The sequence below is a fragment of the Lichenostomus cassidix genome, chromosome 1Aa (assembly GCF_008360975.1).
Source record: "Lichenostomus cassidix isolate B80296 chromosome 1Aa, HeHo_3.0, whole genome shotgun sequence".
Lineage (NCBI taxonomy): Eukaryota > Metazoa > Chordata > Aves > Passeriformes > Meliphagidae > Lichenostomus > Lichenostomus cassidix.
The window spans coordinates 28137125-28158292 of record NC_139480.1 but is presented as its reverse complement, the minus strand read 5'-3'; the positions used below and the strand labels follow the sequence as shown (position 1 = coordinate 28158292).

At 36.5% G+C, this 21168-nt stretch overlaps 1 protein-coding gene across 1 annotated transcript in view; it reads left to right on the top strand.

Annotated features, from left to right (window-relative positions):
* Nucleotides 1-21168, top strand: part of YAF2 (YY1 associated factor 2) — a 32010-nt gene that overhangs the window by 657 nt on the left and 10185 nt on the right. Inside the window, exon 3 of the mRNA XM_085043447.1 lies at nt 19400-19552. Coding sequence (XP_084899573.1) covers nt 19400-19552 — 153 coding nt within the window. The remainder of the gene's footprint in view (nt 1-19399; nt 19553-21168) is intronic.

The following is a 21168-nucleotide window of genomic DNA, read 5'->3' as shown; positions in this document are numbered from 1 at the left end:
AGGAATCGGGGCCAGGGGAGCCGCGGCGCATCCCCAGGGGGTGAGGGAGGGCGGCCGTGACAGGAATCGGGGCTGGTTTATGGCGGGTGGGGGCGGGAACACACAGCCTCCCCCGGCCCGGGGCTCCTCGCTGAGCCTGACCCAGCCGTGCGCTGGCGTGTGGAGCGACAGAAATCATAAATACCAGGAAGAGCATAATTGCCTGCTCAGCCTAACCCTGGAGAGACTGTGCCCCTCTCACGAAGAAGACCCATCCTTTGGGGAGTACCTGCTAAGACATTCACTCTATAATACTTTTTTATTTTAAATTATTTTATTTTCTGTGAGTTTAACTTTGCCTCATACATAACCCCTTTGTTTTATTATTATTAGTATTATTTTAATTCGCTTTTCATCACAGAGCATCACCATGCGGGTTTCCGGGGGCTGTAAGGGGTGGATTGTAACCCTTAAGTGTTTAGAGAGGAATTGTTAGCTGAATTGCGCTGTATGGAATTGCCTCCCTGTGTAACTGTGACTTCCCAGGAGGATCTTTTCTCTGTACAGCGGTGGATTAACTGGTTCCTGTGCCTGCCGGTGGCCTAAACATGCGTGCTTGGGGAACGGAGGCTTTTTACAAACGAACGGGAGTGCACTTGTAGCCATGCATGCTAACGGGAAGAGAATGTTGCTCAAGAACCCTTCCTACCCTTACCGTACCTATGGGTTAATCCCATCAGCAAGAGAAGTTTACATGGCAAGCAAGTTGCAATCCTATCAAAAGCCACAATTACATTGTAGATATTAGTCAAAGCAGTTCAGAGTATGACTTGCAACAAATGTTACATGTTTGAAATTGTCCCGTCAAGGTTGGGTCCAATTACTTGAGAAATATGATTACTCTTGATTTCTGGAGTTGGTTTTCCTGATTTCTGAAAAACAGAATGAATATTAGAAGGACTGCTCATAACTTTAGTTTTGAACAGTAGTTAATTTTTTTTTTAACAAAGGAAATCAGTGAGGTAAATGTGCCAAGAGGGAATTGCATCTGTCACATATATTATGGTTCTCAGTTATAACAATGGCATTATGTTCATATCACAGAGAAATGTGTACAGGTTGGTAATGTTCAGCAAAATAAGACTGCTGAATTAATGCAGTCTTTAAAACAGCATGAAAAAAGCCTCTTTAACATCCAGTCAGTTTGATAAGCAAAGTCAGTTTAAAATTATGTTTTGTTGTTTTGGAAACTCAGCTGGATAAAAGCATTGAAACTTAACAAGCAAACAAAAATAGAGCTCCTGAGAAACAAGTATTTTCATTGCCTTCTAGTTTCCCTACTTAATGATTTCATATTTTAAATAATTTTGTAATAAAATGTCTTTATTTTTTTTTTTTTTGATTTCCACTTTCTCCTTGACAGTGACCTAGTATGCTAACTGTAGCTGATAGGTTGATTTTTTTTCTTTTTCTACTTAAACTGTGTAATAATGTGTACCTGAGTAGGTTTATGGGATTCTTTTTCCTGTAAGGTTTAGATGGGTTGCATTTTCATATGTTTGCAAAGTACAGGTTTTACATATGACATGAGGCAGATAAAAGTTGGTTTTAGCCCAGGCAGCTTTTGTCTCCAATTCTGATATATGACTTGTAAGTAGACCTTTGTGTCCATGGAGAGAATCATTAGGGTGCCAAAGAGAAACAAAAGGCCAGTTGGGTGGATTTTTTGGTCCTTTTTTTTAAGGATCTGGGGTCCAAGTGAACAAATTGTTACCTTGTTAAAGCATTTGCCTATAGGACAAAATGGTTTCCATCAACATGAGGCAGAATAACAATACTACCATGTTTTGATGCCACTGAGAATGCATTATTTATTTATTTTAGTCTTCCATTTTGAAGGTTGATGTTAGATTAAGTTGATGCCTCAACATGGTTGTCGCTGTGCAGTGGTTCTTACTTAAAATTTTTGACCGTGGTTTTTTTACTGAGTCGAGCTTTGTCTATGAGACACTGTAAAATGCTGCTTCTTTTTTCCCCAGAGAAATATCTTTCTTTGTGTTGAAATGTGTAATACCCGATTCTGCATGTTAAACTTCACTAAAAGTGACCAGATTTGCAGGCAATCTTAAGTGGGCTTGAAGGCTGCTGGAAATCAGGTGCAAAGTTGGCTAAAACATTTTTTAAAAAAATACTGGTTATGCACATTTAACTTTAAATAAGTATTTTCACGTAGGGGTAGTGTTTGTGGGTGTTTTCACTGTTGAATAATTTCTTCTCTCTGAAAGAGTTATCTTTTGTACCAGAGGCTAGACATGGATTATTTTAACTGGTAGAATTGTTAAGATTAGTGCAAAAATTTTTTAAGATTTCTTGATCATATTTTATTTCTAGACTGCATTTTCAAAGTAGATTAGATTATGGAGTTAAATTGTTTTTGTCTATGGCAGTATTGCGTCGAATGGTTAAACTGAGCTGTGCTTGGAGGGGGATGTCCCAAGGGAAATCCTGGATCAGCAGGAAGTGGTATAACTGATTCCCAAAGTGTCACTTTTTTCTTTGGTTTAATACTAAAGACGTACCTCAGCATGGTGCCAGTTAGATGTGCCTCAAGTCAGATGTAAAACTGAGATCCTATCTGCCAGATGGAAATCCCTGTACCTTTTACTCTACCATTGTTGCCAGACATTAATTTGGTAATGTCACTGAGGATCTAAGCTCTCCCTGTAGACATGGCTTTAGTATTTACTTTCCAACCTATATTGTTCTGTTTTGTTGCTTGGGTACCAAGAAATTACTGTGTTCCTCTTGATAGGAGACTGCACTGAGTATAGTAATTTTCTACATGTGACCTTTAAAACATTTTGAAATCTTTCTAGATGAAAGATGTTATATAAATTTAAGGAACATAGGGCTGTAATAATTATTCCTTACTTGGACAAATATCCTGCTGAAGTTCATTAGAAGCATAAGTAAGGAATACTGAATAGAACCCTAATGTACTGCATTATAGAGGGAACTGGTAGTTTCCTCTATAGGAACTATAGGAACACTATATTTAGGTTGCCTAATAGTTTCCATTATAAAGAGATTGTGACTTTTTTGATGAAGCTTTGTGGTTTCCAAAAGCCATTGAAGTTTGGCAAGGGGAAAAGTCCTAGGCTAAAAAAGTGGTCTGATTTCCTTGCCCCATTAAATTGTTTAAGTTTTGCTGAGACTAAATCACTTGAAAATCATCATTCCCCCTCTGTCACTCATGTTGTAAAGAAAAGTCTTTGCTAGAGCACCGAAAAAGCCCAGACTGGAATCATGTAAAAGCAACATGGTGCTTTTGCAATGTGGCAATGATGGTGTGCTGAAAGCACGGAAGGGAATTGTATGGCTCCTGGAGAAGTTATAATGGGCTTGCTGAATTTGGTCTGACTCTCACAATTACGGCTTTGTCAAAAGAAAGTTGCCTCCACTGGCAAGCTACCATTTCTTTTCTTTATTTCCTTCTGTTCTTCATGGCACTGTCTGAATCAGGAGTGTACCAATACTGATTGACCTTCAAGAATTGGGCTGGATCATTGGACAGACCTTATTGCAGCAAGTGTTTGCTCCCAGTTTGACTGTCCTCCAATAGATGTTTGGATTTTGCTTTCCTTGCCAGCTAACACCATTAGTCACTGTAATTCAGACGTGTTGTAAAGCTGAAGATTAAGAGTTTGTGTTGCTGGGAAGAAGTACACAAGAGGATTGGCATTCCCTCTAAAGAAATGCATGTTTCCTACTCTTTGCTGCCTTCTGTGAGGCTGCATTACTGCCCTGTTGTCACCTCTCTGCTTCAACTTCCTCAGAAGTGTTACTAATGCTCTTGCTATTCAGTTAGCAATAGCATTCAGATTTAAAATTACCTGTCACTTTTCTTCATGTGGTTTTTCTGCATGTGGTCTGATCTCTAGTTGCAGGATCCTACTCTTTTTTCCATGCCATGACAAACCACTTCTCCTTTCAGTGTGAATGATGAGCATCCAGGGCAGTGTAGTGAGAGCTACAGGAGGAACTGCAAATACTGGCTTTTTAAACTTTGAAATGTTTGGTATGCTACTACACTGCGTAAACAAAGGGAAAAAAGGGTGCACAGACATGCGATCTATTTCCCCTTTTCAGACTTGATAACATTCTGTGATTTTTAAATTAGGAAAAAGGGCCAAATCCCAAAGGATGTTTTCACTAATAGTATTCTCTTAGCTAATAATAGGGGAAGATTTATTGTACAGAAGTGTATTTTATGATGGTTATGGTTTTATTTTATTTTTTAGAACTACTTTCGTTACTTGCTTTGAATTCAGTAAAAACTTAATCTTGCCTATGAATCTTAGTTCTCACTATTCAAGCTTTTTTTTCCTTTGACTTGGGGAAAGGAGGGAGAATAAGGAGACAGGTACAAATGTCTTCTGGGAAGTTTTATGGGTTTTTCTTTTTTTTTTTGCTTGGATTTAGGGTAGTTATTCAAGGGTCTCCTATTTGATACATGCATTGAGTGAGCTCCTATATGCAATATCATTTATAAAATAACCCCTGAAATTTGTAGGCAGAATGAGGAAGTCATGTTAAGTCAGGATGAATTTTTGTGGGTTTGGGATCTATACTTCTTAACATCCTTTACTACTGAAGTAGGGATATATATAACCAGCTGAATGAGGGCATGGCTTCCATGTCCTATGAGCTATTGATCTTCCTCACTGAATTGTTCCTTTTCTTATAGGCTAAGGTATGAATAGCCAAATTTAAATCCCACCAGACAGAAGAGCGTGAGCTATAAAGATCAGGAATGCAATCTTTGTCTATTTCCTTGGTATTTGGTTTGTGTTCCTTGACTGCCTGAGAGTTTGGTGGTCTAGTATGTGCATGTATTTTGTAATCATATCTGATGATCTCGTAAATATGAGATTCAGGTCTCTGCTTGGAACTGTCATGAGTTGTTTTATGCTTTGAGATGCATAAATAAAATGTTTAATTTTTTAACTTGGATATCAAGGTCATTTTTCTTCGGAAAACATGTGCAATGTGTTTAGTCATGTACCATCTGGATGTTTATAAGCACAAATCGGTTACATTTAATCAAATCTGGTATTTGTATTTCTGTTGAAATGCAGTACTGTTGAGGACAGAGAGTTGGTACTTCTCTTGTATATCTGGTTTAACATGTCTGTTTCACAACAGCTTGTTAAGGACTCTTCTGCCTTCCAGAATGCAGCCTCTGTGTGTGCACATGCGCATGTGTGTCGGGGGAAGGTTGGGAAGGAGAAAAAGAGGAAGAACTGCCTGTCATGCTGATTTTACAAATACCTGACTGAATCAAGCTGAACAGGCTCAAGAGCTGTTTGTTACTTGTGGTAGTTTAAAGAAGGAAATATTTGCAGGAATGAAGTGAGTGGAAAAGTTATATAGACCTTGGTAAAATATGGATTATATATTATAAATTTTGTGGCTTAGTGCTAATATTAAATTATGAAGAGGAGCAAGAATAAATAGTTCTCTTTTGCTCTGTAGATAGTTGTTGAATAATCTAGTAATTCTGGACTTCCAGTCTTATTTTTTAACAAGAGGTTTTAAAAGTAACCTTTGAAATTGTTTAGGAATTTATTTAGGAATTGGTTTCCCTGCAGAAATATAGTGAAACTTAAGAATTCTGCACACATCACTTTCAATGATGTTATAAAACAATGAATTCATTTTTATTGATTGGGTTGGCTCTGTTAGATGCTCCTCATGGGTGTAGCTTGTATGGGCGATAGAAAATGCAATGGGTAGGCAATCAAAAGAAAATCAAGTCTATATCTTAGAAAGGGGTAGGGGGAGGGTTGTTGATTTTTTTTTTTTAAGGTTAAATCTTTGTAATTTTGAACCTGACAGGTACTTTAATTTGTTACGCTAAGAAGCTTTTGAAAAAAATTCAATCCATTACAGTCTGGTGTCCGTTTGTGTCTTGCTGTTACTTGAGTAGGCCCTTTTATTTAATGTAATCGTGAGGCCTGCTGTGCTTTGTGCTGTTTTTTTTGAATTCTTAATTTTCATTTTGAGTCACTTTCAAAATGGTCTTGTCAGATCTTCTCACCACCTTTCAGCTTGATTCTTGTTCTATTCCTTGTACCTTTGTCTAAAGTATAATTAAAAATATTAAATAGTATACCTATAGAACCTCACTATAAAAGCTATCCCGTAGATACATGTAAATATATCTACAGCTGGTTGTTGAGAACTATAAAACAAGCAAACTCAAATTTTGAACCTCATTCTGCAAAACGTTGTCCTCATGATAGTTTAGCTTAAGTGGGAAAATATATTTTTGACTGTGTTGCAAGTCAAGACTGGCAACATGTATTTCTTTTCTCCTATTAGTCCATTAAGGAAAAAAATTAGACTGTCAAGTCAATTGGCTTTACCCTTTAATGCTCCCAATTCTTAAATAATTTCATTCTAGTATCTTTCAGAAATTTGAGTTAGGCTGAATTTTTATTTGCCTGTCTTGTGATTTCACTTTTTTTTTCTTCTGCAGTACTCGATGACTTCTTTCACCTTCCTGTGAAATGTTCTCTAAACATTTTTTTCTGAGCGTGAATTTTGTTAGAGGCTGTTGACTGCCTTAAATAACAATAAGTGACTTGTTTCTTATTTTAACTTGAACTCATACTACCTTGTTTGATTTGGTTATATGGAATTAAACTTCTGTGTGGGTACTGAAGCAAAGACGACTTTATGCCAGCCATTATTTGCTTTCTTTCCATGTTTGATAATGGATATACTTCTTTCTTTCATTTTTCATGATTAAGTACTTTCCTTTGGGGCAGAAGTAGTGTGTGTTTTGATACATGTAGCTTTGCTTTTTGCCTTTTGTTTTTTTTTGGTGGAAATGTCATTTTTGTTTTTAGTGCCACTAGTGGTCTTCTCATTCTGTGCATCTGTTCTAGGGAAAATTCTGTCCTAGACTAAAAGCTACTGGGATTTGAATGAACACCTAAAATAAGATGACATATGTTAGAAGACTAGCTGGTAAAAAGAAAGCTATTGTATCACCTGTAAGGTGATGAGAAGTTGCATTTTCTGCCCCATAACTTTTTATACTAATTTTTCCTTGATTGTTGTGACAGCCCAGTACTCCTGTTCCTGTTTAAAACTTGATAGAAATGTCTGTACTTTCCATCTTGAAAGTTGGGTGAGGAGAGGATGCTTAGCAGGAAATTTCTTCAGAGTATAAAATGATATCTTCTTGGATCATACAGTCAGCTACAAGAGACTTTTGAAGTAGGCTAGTTAGAACAAAATACTAAGTGTTCAATTTTTACACTTTTATGCAGTAGCTTTTCCTGGTTTAAGTAGGACAGAGAGATCCTGAGGATTGTCTGTTCTCTGAAGTGCATTCCACTGGTATGTGGTACGCTGATGTAGAGCAGGCTTGAACTTGGAGAGTTCAGCTGCAGAATGTTGTTGGTAGGCTTTTGGCTGGCAAAATTTCCATCAGAAGTCATATTGAAGACTAGAAGATATGACCTTGATGTCTGCTACAAGTTTTTTCTTGTTTTCTTAGGAGTTGAGGGGTGTGGAGGAAACAAGCAATTGAAAATTTTTCCTTTCTAACTTACTGAAGATTAGGGACCTGTCTTTAAACTTCTCCATAATGCTTGAATATACTTTCTCTGTACTGTACAGCTCATATGACAGTGCCTGGTAAAAAAAAAAAAAACGTGAATGGGTGGTGGTTTGAAAATTCATTATGGAAATAGGGTTCCTAACTCAAAAAGCTGAAAAAGTTGGTTTGGCACATGCAGTGAAAGGAAAGTTGTTCGTTATGGCTATCACTGAAATCTGTGAGTAGGGTCATGCACTAGAAATTTTGTAATTGAGTGAGGAGGAAAAAAGAGACGGTGAGGACTCATTCTGTGGCATCTTTTTAGATTAATATACATCTTAATGAAGAACATTATGGAGACTTGGTTTTTTTAGGGAAAGTGTGTACCCTTTTCCCCTACTCAAGGTGGATATCTTTGTGGGGCTAGCTCTGAATGGAAGAAGTTTCTAGGTTGCTGTAGCCTTTTGGGAAGATGACACCTGCAGTTAAGAAGAGATAAGAGGTCAGAAGCAAGTTCCTTTCAGTCTGATCACAAAACCAGCTGTACCAAGTATTGGCCCTGTTTAGTGCAACATTGACTGCACTGCTGTATTAGTGTGAACCTCTTATTTTGCACGTTTCTTTTGCATAGGTGCAAAAGACTTCACAGTTTCTGCAGGAAGGGGACAGAGGAGCAGCCTGGAGGATCCAATCCTTTGTGGGATTGGCTGTTGGAGAGGTCACTCCCCCATGAATCTCAGGGATCTAGCGGTCTAGGAGACTGTAACCACTCTTTTCTCTGTAGACTCCCAAATACTGCCTCCTCAGGGGATGTTGTTAGAGGAAATTGAGCTTCCTGACCCCTGCTCATATGAAGCACATCTTCATCTAGGAAACATAATTTAGTTGATACTCTTATGTTTCTCAGGCAGGGTATTTTCAATATAGCTGTCATGCTGAGCATTGGTGCACCACAGCCTGTGGCATATGGGGAAGGATTCTAATAATAGGCAAGAGGTTGGAGCCTTTAAACTGGTTGTTGGAGAAGTAACATTTGAAGTCTGCTTTGAAAACGCTCCATGAAGATGAACTTTGTCTTTCTAAAGGCCCTAACACAGATATTTCTTCGAGCAGGCTGTTGTGCACTGTACCAGTTGTCTTCAGGAGACTTGCTGGCCTCATCTGTTAAATGTCATCTGGAAAATAGGGCATTCCCTTTAAGGGAATGATTAAATAGGGACACTGCCTCAAGGGGTAGTTTTCTGCACATTTTTACAGTGACTGATAAAACCATATGGGTCTTGTGAGTCTATTCTAATTGAATCAGCTTTTATTGAGAGACAGAATTGCTAGAAATGCACTGAATGGATGATTTCCAAGTAAATGATTCACGCTGTAAAACAGCTAGGAATATGAAAACACAAATCAGAGCTGTCTGAAAGTTAGAATTCAAATATACGTAGGATGTGTAAAAATTGCATTGCTACTCTGCTATATGCAGATGGATCTATGTTATGTTTTCTCATACAGACCATTGTTTGCGCTGTCATAATTATTCAGTTGCATTATTTGTGGAGGCACTGAAATGGACTGTTAACACTCTAGGATATGACAGAAGTAATAGTAATGAGTAAAAATAATTTTGGATAGCAAATTGTTGAAGATGTATTTAATCACGAACTGCGTCAATGTAAAAATAAAGACTAGTTGCTCACAAGATGGCTTTGTATGGTGATTAGGGAGGGCATATTCATGTGACACGGCAAGCTAAACGTAGTTTAATCTGATAGTTTTTATTATATGAATAGCTTAATAGAGTACTGATGACTGAGGGAGAGTGAGCTGATCTGTGTCAGAACCCAAAGACTGCTTTTCCTGGTAGTGATTTAATTTAATTGCTAGCAACTTGTACTTGCATTACAAGAACAGGTAGTAGGAAATATTTTTTACTTTTCGTAGTTGGTCTTAAACTGTTAAGAATCAGGAGTGGTGCCATTACATGAGCTGCTTGCTTCTGTGTAGAATACAGTTTGCAAGATCTAACTGGTCACAGCATTTGCAATATTACTTAGTATATACAGTGCCCCTGATTATTTCCTGTTTGCTTTAAATAATGTCCCTGCTGTGTTTATACAGAAATGAATTTTTTTTTTTTTTTTAAAGTAAGTTGTGGCCTACTGGTACTTGACCTCAAAAACCAGCAACAGTAATGGGACAATTGTTTGTGCTAGGTTTATAGTGAAGTTGGAAAAGCATTTTTCTTTGTTCTGGAATATTGTTTGGCAGAACCTAAAAGCTCCTGTTGTAAAAAGTGCTGAAGAAAGAGCTTGTGGAGTAGGTATGATAGTCAATAAAAAGACAAATGCAATTTTAATAAGGAAGTTTTGTTTATGTATCAAATCTCGAAGAAAATGTTGTTAGTTGAAAAATTGCCTGATAGAAGAAAAGTCTGAAAACATTGTAACTAGTCTGCAAATATATGGAGGAATATATTAAGAGTTGTGCATTTTGTGTGTAGAAACGCTTAACAATTCTCTAATTACATGGGAAGTAGTGTTTTACATTTGACAAAAACACTCTTCCACTACTGAAGTTTTAAAAATATTTTATGCTTTCAAGTGTTTACTGTCAAAGTAACACTTGCAAATTTAATTGTCTCGAAGCACAAAGAAAGATCAGTGTAAAAAAAAAAAAGCTAAATTAATGGAGTAAAGGTAGGGATTTTTTTTCTTGGTTTCTGTGCAGCCAGTTTGTATATACTTACACCTGATCTTAATGGTACAGGTTTGACCATAAACTGGAATGAATGGCCTAAAATGTAAGAGTTAGACTTTTGCCTTTTCAGTCGAAGCTTAGTAAGTCTCTGCCACTTGGTGTCTGTCAAATTTGTTGTTGATTGTCAGCATTATTACATGAGGGCAGCTACTGCAGCAACTTCACGCATGCATGTCTCAGTTCTAGTTATTTCTTTCTATAGTATAAAAAATTCAAGTAGCAGTTTCTTGATTCTTAGGAAATTCTTTTGCTTTTGTAAGCCATAATAACAAGATTATGATGCAAAATTAACTTTGGTTCTCTTTATTTTATTTAACACTGTCAATACCATTTGAATGTCTATACAAATGTACGCCTCAGCCTTCCAACATTCTTTGTGAATTCCTAGTCTTAAAAAGAAGAGCAGTCTCTTTGAAGTTAAACTGTTCAGAGGCAGAGGTTAGCTTAAAGCAGGGAAGATCAGGTATCTATATATGCTTAATTTTAGGTGAATGTTTAGGTGAAGTTGCTTACATTTTTTGTCATTAAAATCAGTTGCAGTGGGCAGGAAAAGAGACTCTGGAAGGGGCAAATATACAAAAATCACTAGTGTCATTGTTATCTGTTTTGCAGACTGACTTCTGAAAAAGAGAGAAACATACCTGAGGAATTGGAAATATTAATTACTTTCTATTTATATAGTAACTTGTTATCAGTATATGGGGGTGGCAGAAGGGAGGTAACTGTATTAAAAAAACCTGACTAATGGGTGGGAGGAAACTTTATTTACTTCTTAGTAACTTCAATGTCATTACTTGTTACCTGTTGCAGAAAGTGAGTTTGAAATATATATATATATATATATATATATTTTATTTGTAGTTTTATTTATATATTTTTTTTCCATTCTGGAGCCATTTAGACATTCTGTCATCCAAATCTACCTCATCGATCCATCATGGAAAGTCACATTCCAAAGCTGCTGGTTGCAACATGTCCTGTAATCTGCTGAGTGAAAAGCTGTCTAAGCTCTGTTACAAAGATAGAGTTAGAGCTCTGCATAATTAATATATTTTTGAAAATGCACAGAAAGCTTGTCATACTCTAATATTGCTGCAATACTTAACTACAGCTGTGCCCTCTAAAAATTACTGAAATAAATGCCCTAAGAATTGCTCAAAACATTTATACCTGCATGAAGGTATTTTCCTAATAGTATGTGTTACACGAGTATTCATTCCTTAGAAAATCTACTTAAAACCACTTCTTCACATCCTTCACTTTGTGTAAAAATCTGCTTACTGTAAAATCATGCCTCTTTCTATTTGTCTCCCTGTATATATCTGCTTGCTTTCGAGATTAGGAACAACCTTTTATTTTTAAATTAATGGCTCTAGTTACTGTGTTGAGATATATTTGAGAATCTGGACCTTAGTAGTTAGAGAAATGAGGACATGTGGTGGAGGAGATTTGAGTAGAGACTAGGTAGAATATGATGGTGAAGTAGAAAGTATGTGAAGATAAGCTTTTCTTGAGATTCCAGTAATGACTGTGAACTAGAAAAATGGAGATTAGAGTATTACTATGGATATCAGATTTCTATTAGCTTCTTAAGACATTAATATTTAGGATAGATGTGAGTGGAAAATGGTCTTCAAATAAATTATAAGATATTTAAAGCCTGTACATTTGTACTGCAAAATGACCCAGTGTGGTAATGAAAGAACAGAATAGAATTTGAAGGACTCGACTTCATTCTCAACATGGTTTTAATGCCCTTAACTGTATTCTGTTTAGACTTTAAAAATAACAAATAACATATAAGAAACAAACATTAGCAAATCAGGATTTTTATTAGGGTTTGGAATGTTTACAAGGCATTTCTGAAATAATTTCTAAATGAGGGAATAGCAAAAGCTGGTGGAGGAGGAATATTAGTATATGAATGAAGTTAGAATTCCATTTGGAAAAAATGTTGAGTATCTTAGCAGAGTCAGCTTAGTTAGAAACATAGAAGCTGCCCAGGAGCAGATGGAAAGGTGGTAAACAAGTCTGCAGGGCATGAATGAGAGAGGGATAGAATAATCTATTTACAGAAGGTTGCTATTTAAGCAGTTGTCCCTCCTAAGCAGTAAATGAAGAGGAAGATGGGATTCAGGAAAACTTGTGTGGTTAGTTGCAGGAGCCGACAGACTTTCTCTGAAGCATAGAGATTTCAGTTCTAGGTATCTTTTCCTACAGGCTGGTTGCCCTTGTTCTTTTATGCCTTGCACAAAGATACTTAATTGGGAATGCCTGACTTTGATTTTAGAGTTTCTACTACATTAGTCAGAACCGTGACAAGTGTTCTGGGTTTAATTTATAATGCATCAGCATACCCTGTGTTTACAATGCAGCTTTCGGAATGATCTCCAAGACTTTCCCAAGGAGACACCGTAAAAAAAACCCCATATATAGAAACTGAAAAGGCAAAAGCATTTATTTCTTTAGCAGCTGAAGGATTCTATAGTTTAGCAGTCAGCTTCACGAGTTTGAGCAAAGATGACACATATAAATAAATTCTTTACTTCTTGTGAGACCTTTTGACAATAGCCATTTTGCTAATTCCTGTGAAAACCTGGAGGGTGAAATGCAGGATGCTAATTGACTAGACTCCATGTTTTCAAAGAATGAGTCTTGTCATGCCATGGTGATAGGACAGAATATATTGCAGAAGTGTGAAAGAAGCCGATGTTCAGAAACATGCTGAACTCATTACCTGAGCCCAGTGCAGTGAGGGCCTAAAAGCAGCAAGAATTGAGTAGAAGATGGGAGAACTTGCGTTAGCTTGGAAGCTTTTATTCTGTCCTCCTGAATTGCCTGAAAGGGAAGAATACTTCATATTTGAGGAATAATGTGGATTTTCATTTTTGAAGAAAGGATTCTGTGACCAAGGGTAAGATGAAATCAGTCAGGTTTCTGTTCTAGATATTTCTAACTTCTCTTTCTTGAGGAATATATCTGCTCTCTTGAACAAAAAGTCAATGTCTTCCTGCAGGGAAGAGAAGTGTAGATAAATGGTACTGTTTAAGGATTAGGGGTGCCTTTGAATAAAATCTCTTTAAGTCTCTGAAGCCTTATTTGTTTTGGTGGTGGGGTTTATTTCTAAGAAGTGGAGAAAAGGACGAAATTCACGTGCAAAATTGAAATTTTAAAATGTATGTGATACCATGTAGATATTCTACATTAAAAAAGGTGAAAAATTATGAAGAAATACCACAGGCTTTGTTTTTCTCAGGAGCTGGGTTTTTTTCTGGGAAGGAAAACATAGGAGATAAGATATTGCTGATCAGTCTTGAACTGATCTGATGAATAGACCATCCCAGGTATATAATAGTTGGCTCTTCTGTTTAATAGTATCATCATGATCATAGAGGTCTTTTCCAGTCTAAACGATGCTTTGATTCTATGATATTACCTGTTTCATTGAATACTGCTGTCATTCAAAAGGTATTAGTATTACTGCTTCCAGAGTTTGTCTTCCAAATACTGCTTAGTATTTGGAAGAGAAACTTCAGTCCATGAACCCAGAATACATCAGTACTATCTCAGGCAGCTAGGATACAGCATCCTTCTGTAGGAATAGTGTTTCACAGGCAATTTCTTCCTGATTTTTAGGAGGGGACAAGATGAGTATAATAGAAAATCAGGAAGTAAGAGGAATTTGATACTAGATTTGTATCAGCTTATTGATAGCTAAATAAAACTGGACTAGATTACTGCTCTAGTTATTTGAGGAAAAGTTTGACAAATTGGCCAGAGCCCAATAGCAGACTTAAATATCAGGCCTAACATACTATTTTAAAAGTTTTTAGGTGAGTTGCATGTACTACTTGCTTTAGAAAAGAGATAATTTGCCACTTGAAATAGGATAAGCCTCCAGCAAGAGCTCTTTGAAGCCAGGAGGTAGATGGACTTGAGAAGAGGAAAGGGAAAGATCACATTAAAATGGAAGCTCTGCTTGGCTGATATTCTGGATCCAGGTTTTCTGTTAAAGAATATCTTTCAGCTTGATTGAATGCTGAGGTGACAGTATTTCCTTAATCTACACTCATTGTGTTTCAAGTAGGAAATTGTAATTTTAATATTTCTGCAGTAGTAAAATAGACAAAACAGAGGAGATAGAGCTTCAGGAAAGAGTGTGCCTTTAAGTAGGTTGTCCATTATTCAGGATTTCTGAACAATCTAAACTGCACATTATGGATGACAATACACTTCCCACAACAGATTGGAAAAAGCACTGGGATTTAACTATAGCACCTAGATTTCTGTATAGAGAAGTATAGGTTATGTTCTGAGACCTGTGGGTACTGGGAAGATATGAGTACTGGTTCTGTGTCAACCACTCCAAGTCCAGATGACTCCCACTAAATCAAAGCTAAGGTGTTGGCTGCTCCCTTAGACTGTTGATGTCTCCATGCTGTGCTTCTCAGCAGTCTCTCTTGCTTGGCTGCACTGTGTGCTACTTGGCAGTCTTATTTGGCTGGCTGTGGGTGTTCAGGATATGCAGCACCAAATGGACGAATCTACTCCCAACTTTACATGCAGGGGTACTTCATGCTAATGCAGGACTCTCTTGAGATGTAGGTAGACTTGGAATTGATTCATGGAAAAACTGTCACAGCTGGCCCCATCGTGCTTGTTTCCAGACCATAGCAGATGAAACTTAAAGCTGACTGACAGATAAGTAGTTCAGGTCTGTCAGAATTGGAGCTTATGCTCTGAGCAGTGCAGGACACATTAGAGCTTTTTGGACTTAGGATGGCTGGTGAAGCAGCACTGTGAAAATATAAAGTATAAATTAAATTCAGCTACACCCCAAAATGCTTCGACATTAATCCATTTTGATTGTCTGCATGTTTGATGCACAACTCAGGCAATTGATAGTTTAAAGTACTTCTTGTTCGTATGTTGGTCATTAGTATTGTACATAGATAATTTTTTGTTTATTTTGGTTCTCAAAATGGACCTGCTTTACTGTAATGAGACCAAGTTATTCACTGTATCAAGTTAGTCAAAATGCTATTAACATAGGTTATTGGTGAATACTAGGTGAGGGAAATCAAGGAAGCATGTACTGCTGTGAGATGTCCAAAATTATTTATGTGTGGGAAGGTACCGTGTTGAGCACTGAGACATGGAAATGGTTCAGGGCAACAGTTCCAGATATCATGTGGTCTAGTGCACTGTGTGTTTTCTGGAGTATTTTTCATCTCTAGGCATGTAAATTGCTGTGCTATAAAGACTTTTTTTTTTTTTTTAAAGAATGCCAGCAATGAGAACTAGTTCATCCTTCACAATATTAAATACTTTCTTTCTTTGAGGGCATTGGTATTGAATGAGTTTCTGCACACAAAACCTAAAGCAAAGACAAGTCTCTGCAGTCTCTGTAAATATGCTTTCTAAATCAGCAGTTAGATCAAACCCTGTAAGATAGAATGAAGTCACATCCTGCAACAAGAAGACTAGAGTTAAAATGTTGACATCTTTGTAGTTGAGCACTAATGGGAATTTTAGAGAAGACAAAAACTTTATCTTTGTATGTTTGTATTAATGACTGTTGGCTGTTTAAAACCCAAAATTGTTAGTTTTCCTAATTTTTTAGAAGAGACTATGAAATATGTAGGACCTTGAAAAAAACATTTGATTAGATAATTAATAAAACTGTAATGGATGAAGCTGGAATAGAAGTGTAGGTTGAAGTACGGCTGATGTCAACTTAGAAGAAAGGCAACACTGTCTGAAGAGGAGAACTAGGTAGTAGAGAAGGAGAGGTGCAATATTCAGAGATGTTTAGTGATCTCGTGGAAGCTCAGTAAATCAGTTTGTTGGTATGGCTACTTAAAGCATAAAGTTCACCTCTGTTGGAAAGAATTGATAACTCTTTTCTTCTGTAATAGTGTATGCCTTTCTTTCTTAGTGTTCCCCTTCAAATGACCAAAGTGGAATTACTAAGAAAAATAAAAAGCTTTTAAGGGCTGGCTCTGCTTGTAGTTCTGAATTGCTCAGTACTGGTTGTCCAATAGTGGTCCAGTGATAGAGGCAAAAATACTTGTAATCTTAATGCAGAAGATCACAGAGCTTCTTTCTAAACATCAGTTAGCTCAGGTGCTCTTGAATATTCTTAAAAAGCAAATTATCATAAATATAAACAAAAGGCAGTGTTAACATTGTCTGTATCTACTTAATCTGTAGCAGTGTGTTACAAGGAGTCTTTAACTAACTGATTTTGAAAACCAGGAATTTAAAATGTTGTGTTTTGGCAAATAATCAAAATCAAGTTCCTGTTACAGGGATAGTTTCTAGTACTTTTATTTTCTCTGAAGTAGCCTTTTCCGTATGAATTTATTCATGCTTGAATGACATGATTCAGCTACCACTAAGCAGGAACAATTCTATCAGGTTGAAGCTTCACGAGTGTAACAGAGTTATCTCCTGACACCAGCATGGCTTGCAAAATACTTGGTTGCAATTCATTAGCCCCTTTTGAATACCTGGGAAAAAAAAATTGAGTGCTTAAATGGCATTATTGGTGTTGAGAGAGATGAATTACTATTTTTCTTGATTTTTCAAAATATAAGAACATTGAATGCCTCATTTAATAAACTGGGATGTGACAAAGCAGATAATAAAATTTAACAGAGATATAACTGATAGCTATAGAAAAAACTGACAACAAAAAGATGTCTGTTTAATGGAAGGAATAAAATAACTGAGTGGAATCTCTTCTCACAGCAAAGCCACATAGGACTTCTTGATTAATTTTTAGTGCATCTTCCAAAACATGACTTCTCTGTGTTTTTTTTTTCTTTACTGACTTCTGTTCCATGTTGCAAAGATTTTTTTTTTTTTTTTTTGGTCTCATTTGTTTTATGATATTAGGAAAAGAAGTTCTAAACCTAGGACTTAGAACTAAGTTTAATTTCCTGGCTGTACTCTAATAGAAATTACCTGGTTTGCCCTCAGGAACGAAATTACTCTAAATTGAGAATTTATGTGTCTAAGATTCCCCCTCCCCCCCGCTAACCTTTTTAACAAGTTTCCATAATCATGGTGCTGTCCACAGTCCTGGGAAGCAATTCATTCTGTGTCAAGTTCACTAGTGTTGTAGTTCATGAGTAACATGTCAGATTATTCACTCAGGTCACTAGGTAGTAATGATGGGATTGTCACTTGACTGTCATGAGAAATGGTGTCCCTATCTCCTGGAGCAATCTTCAATTTAAGTCAGATCATCAGTTTTCTTTGTATATCACAAGTGTTTTCCACCTGAAATTATAAGCTTGTGCATCAATTACACCTTGGTGGTTCTTGCTCAGTTATGAAGTACTATGACAAAAGGTCAGAACAATTCTCAGACAAATTTTCTTAAAAATTATACTCTGTTAACTGACACATTTGTAGTCCGTTGAGTCCATTTCAGCTGTTCATTGTGGACTCGATACACTGTGTGCTTTGCAAGGTCCTAGTGCTCTCCTGGAAATCCTGAAGTTATGTAGTTTTCAGTTGATACAAGATGGTAGTTTTCACTAAAGTGATTTGTTCCTGTTCTTTGTCCCTTCATGAGTCAGCGTAGCTTAGTTCACGAGTGGGTAAGGGGTAGTCTAGTTTTCACCCTAAAGTTCTATTGTGTTGACAATTTATTAATAGTATCTTAATTTATTTTAATTCATTAAGAACTTGCTGTGAAGACTCATGAAATCTCAGCTGATTTATATTAGCTGCCTTTCCCACACTTTATGAATTCTTGTAATTTGCCTTTCACTCTGTAACTTGAACTATTGTAATAGTTACTGAAAATATAACTTGTTAATGGGAGCTGCATTGATTTTCTGCTTTTGTTATTTTTCTCATTTCTTCACCTAAGCAAGAAGTGCCAGTAGTGTGATCCTGTGGGTTGGGATAACTAAGTATGTGTGTGAGCTGAGAGCTTCTGTTGCTTTAATAATGGTTTTGTATTTTTGAAGTGTCATGGTGCATATAATTTGTGCTTTTTCTATTTTAAAAAACCTAACGTCACAATCTAACTAACAAAACCCAAGAGCTTGGTAGGGTAAGCATTCTTTTGGAGAAGAAATCTACATCCTCAAAGTCTTAATAACAGAACCTATTTTATATATCATGATTTGAAATTTTTTAATTTCAAACTACAGAACAAATAAATACACTTGCAATGGAATGAGTAAAATGTTTCATTTCAAACTAGAATCGTTTTACTCCAATACAAAACTGAATAAAAAATTAATCAATTTCAAAATAATATTTTGGAAAATGTACAAATAATAAACTGTTAATTCTTTTGTTTGCTGTTGCTCTTCCCACACTGGTTTTTAGTTTGGATCAAAACTTGGAAATGAAACCTTCACTGTGTGTACTGATGGAATGTGGATGTATGTTTCTGTTGCCAGCTTCCAAAGTATGTGTGTTCTGACAACTATATCCTACTAATATTAATGCAGGATATTTTTTTCCAGTGAACATGATAAACTACATGTTTTTTGATAAACAACAGGATTTATTATTGCCTCCAATGAATTTGTTTGAGCTGAAAACACTTAAATTTTGTTCAATAAGGCCAACAATGGCTTTAGCTCTGATACCTCAAAGGTCAGCTTTTTCTCTTTTGTGATATGGATTGTGTACTTCGGTACTGGAGCACACTCAAAACAGACCAGTGCAGCATTTGAAGGGGCTGGGAGTGGGTGGTAAAGTCATACCTGGAAGCACTGTCTTTTGGAGCTCACTCTGAGCTCTCTGTCTGGATATGACAACTGGGAGAAGAGGGCACATTGCAAAGTGTGGTCTCTAAATCCTGTAAAATAAAAAAAGGAAATCTCATTTGTTGATAATGCAAGTGAAACCAAAGGCTATAATGGTTTTAAATTTTATATGCTATCTTAATGAAGTATTAGTGGCAAGATATGTTTAAACAATATTTCTTCTTAAAATGATGATTAATGTTAATACCTGAAGTGTAGACAGTTTGAGACTTGCAGAATCTAAGCATTATGCTTGTCTGTATATATGTGCACACAGGAAACCTCGACCTGTCTCTCAGCTGGTTGCACAACAGGTTCCTCAGCAATTTGTGCCCCCTACACAATCAAAGAAAGAGAAAAAAGACAAAGTAGAAAAGGAAAAAAGTGAAAAGGAAACAACAAGCAAAAAGAACAGTCATAAGAAAACCAGGTAAAAATTTAGAAACTTTTACAGTATTGGTAAAACATTATTTACAAACAAAAATTTTAAAATGTTCTTTAATTTTACTTCTTTCTAAGTGCTGTGGCAAACAGGTTATGTATTGGTGTGAAGTTTCCATTGGTTTAGGTTGTCTGTAAAATACAAAGAAGACTTGCAGTATGTAGTTGTGGCCAGAAGATGGAGATCAGCTGAACAGAGAAACCAAGAAAGACTTTTTAAGGGTTATTAAGGGTATTGTTTTAAGGATTATGGAAGTATTTCTCACACCATACAAAACTGTTGATAGGGAAATTGATGATATTAATCTCTGGAAAAGAGAGGAGATGGGAGAGACTAGTTTTCATGCAAAATAGTAGTGGGAGGAGAGAGAACCAGTAGCAGACTGCTGACGAGTAGGGCAAGTAACTTGGTTACTTGATAGCCTTGTAGAACCCTTCAGCTTTGAAGGGCTGAACTAGGATATAAATCATTGTGACAGGATAAGGTATGTGTATTACCTAGTGACAGAAGCCTCTATGCTACACTGGGATGCTAAAGGACTTTTAGATCTGAAAACATGAAATATTACAGTACAGACAAGCAGTTGTAAAAGCCTTGATCTTGCTGTCAGGAAGGAGGGTGCACACTGCTAAACAAAAGCAGCAGGTTTAACCCCTAATTCATTACAATCTAAACATAAAGTTATTGTGGCAAGAATGCTGTGCCAAAAAAGGTGAGAAGTATATAAGATGTAGTCTAAGCAAATGTAGGAGGAACTATTGATTTTTTTAATTTTTTTTACTTTTTGGAAGCACTCCAAAGTAGCCCAGCCAAGAAATATCCTTTGGGATTACTTATGCAGAGAAGTAGCAGATGCTTCTGTTGTGCCTGAAATAGGATCATTAGGATCAGAACAAGGGAGAGACTGAGAGTCAAGAGAAAGCAGTCATTAGGAAAGTCATGGTTATGGTTAGGATTAAGGACACTAAGATGTTATTTCCTTTCCTTTCCTTTTTTCTTTTTTAAATACTCAAATTTACAAGCTTGCCTCATGCAGCTGAAGAACTTAAGTTACGAAGCATTTGACGTTAGCATAGTGAGCTTTAGTTAAGTTCATTAAAAATTATTAATTGAAATATTGACGGGTCAATTGCAATAGTACAGTTAAAATGCAAAAAGTGAGATAAGGTAAGAATAAGGAAGTTCAAAATATAGCTAAGATAAAATATTGGACCAAAATACCTGCATTACCTTGCATTAAGAATTGCTTTTTAAATTTTTTTTTAATACTTCAAACAGTCCCCCCCCCCCCAAGAATTCTTTCACTAGGTAGAACAGTAAGTTACGAGTGCTTCATTAGTTTAAGCAAATTTCTTCAGTATTCTTTGGGAAAAGGATATCCTTTTATTTTTGCCTCAAAATTTGTATATTACTGCTGGAAACAACCATAAAAATCTTCATGCACATTCAATACAATTAATAAGCTCCACGTACAGCACTTGCCCAGGTTGATAATTCCAAAGTTTCTCTCTATTCCCATGTTGCAAAGCAGCAGATTTTCAGTTTTCTGAAATGCTTCAGTCACACTGCTTCAGCCTCAGGGGGGGCATGATGTCAAAGACTGT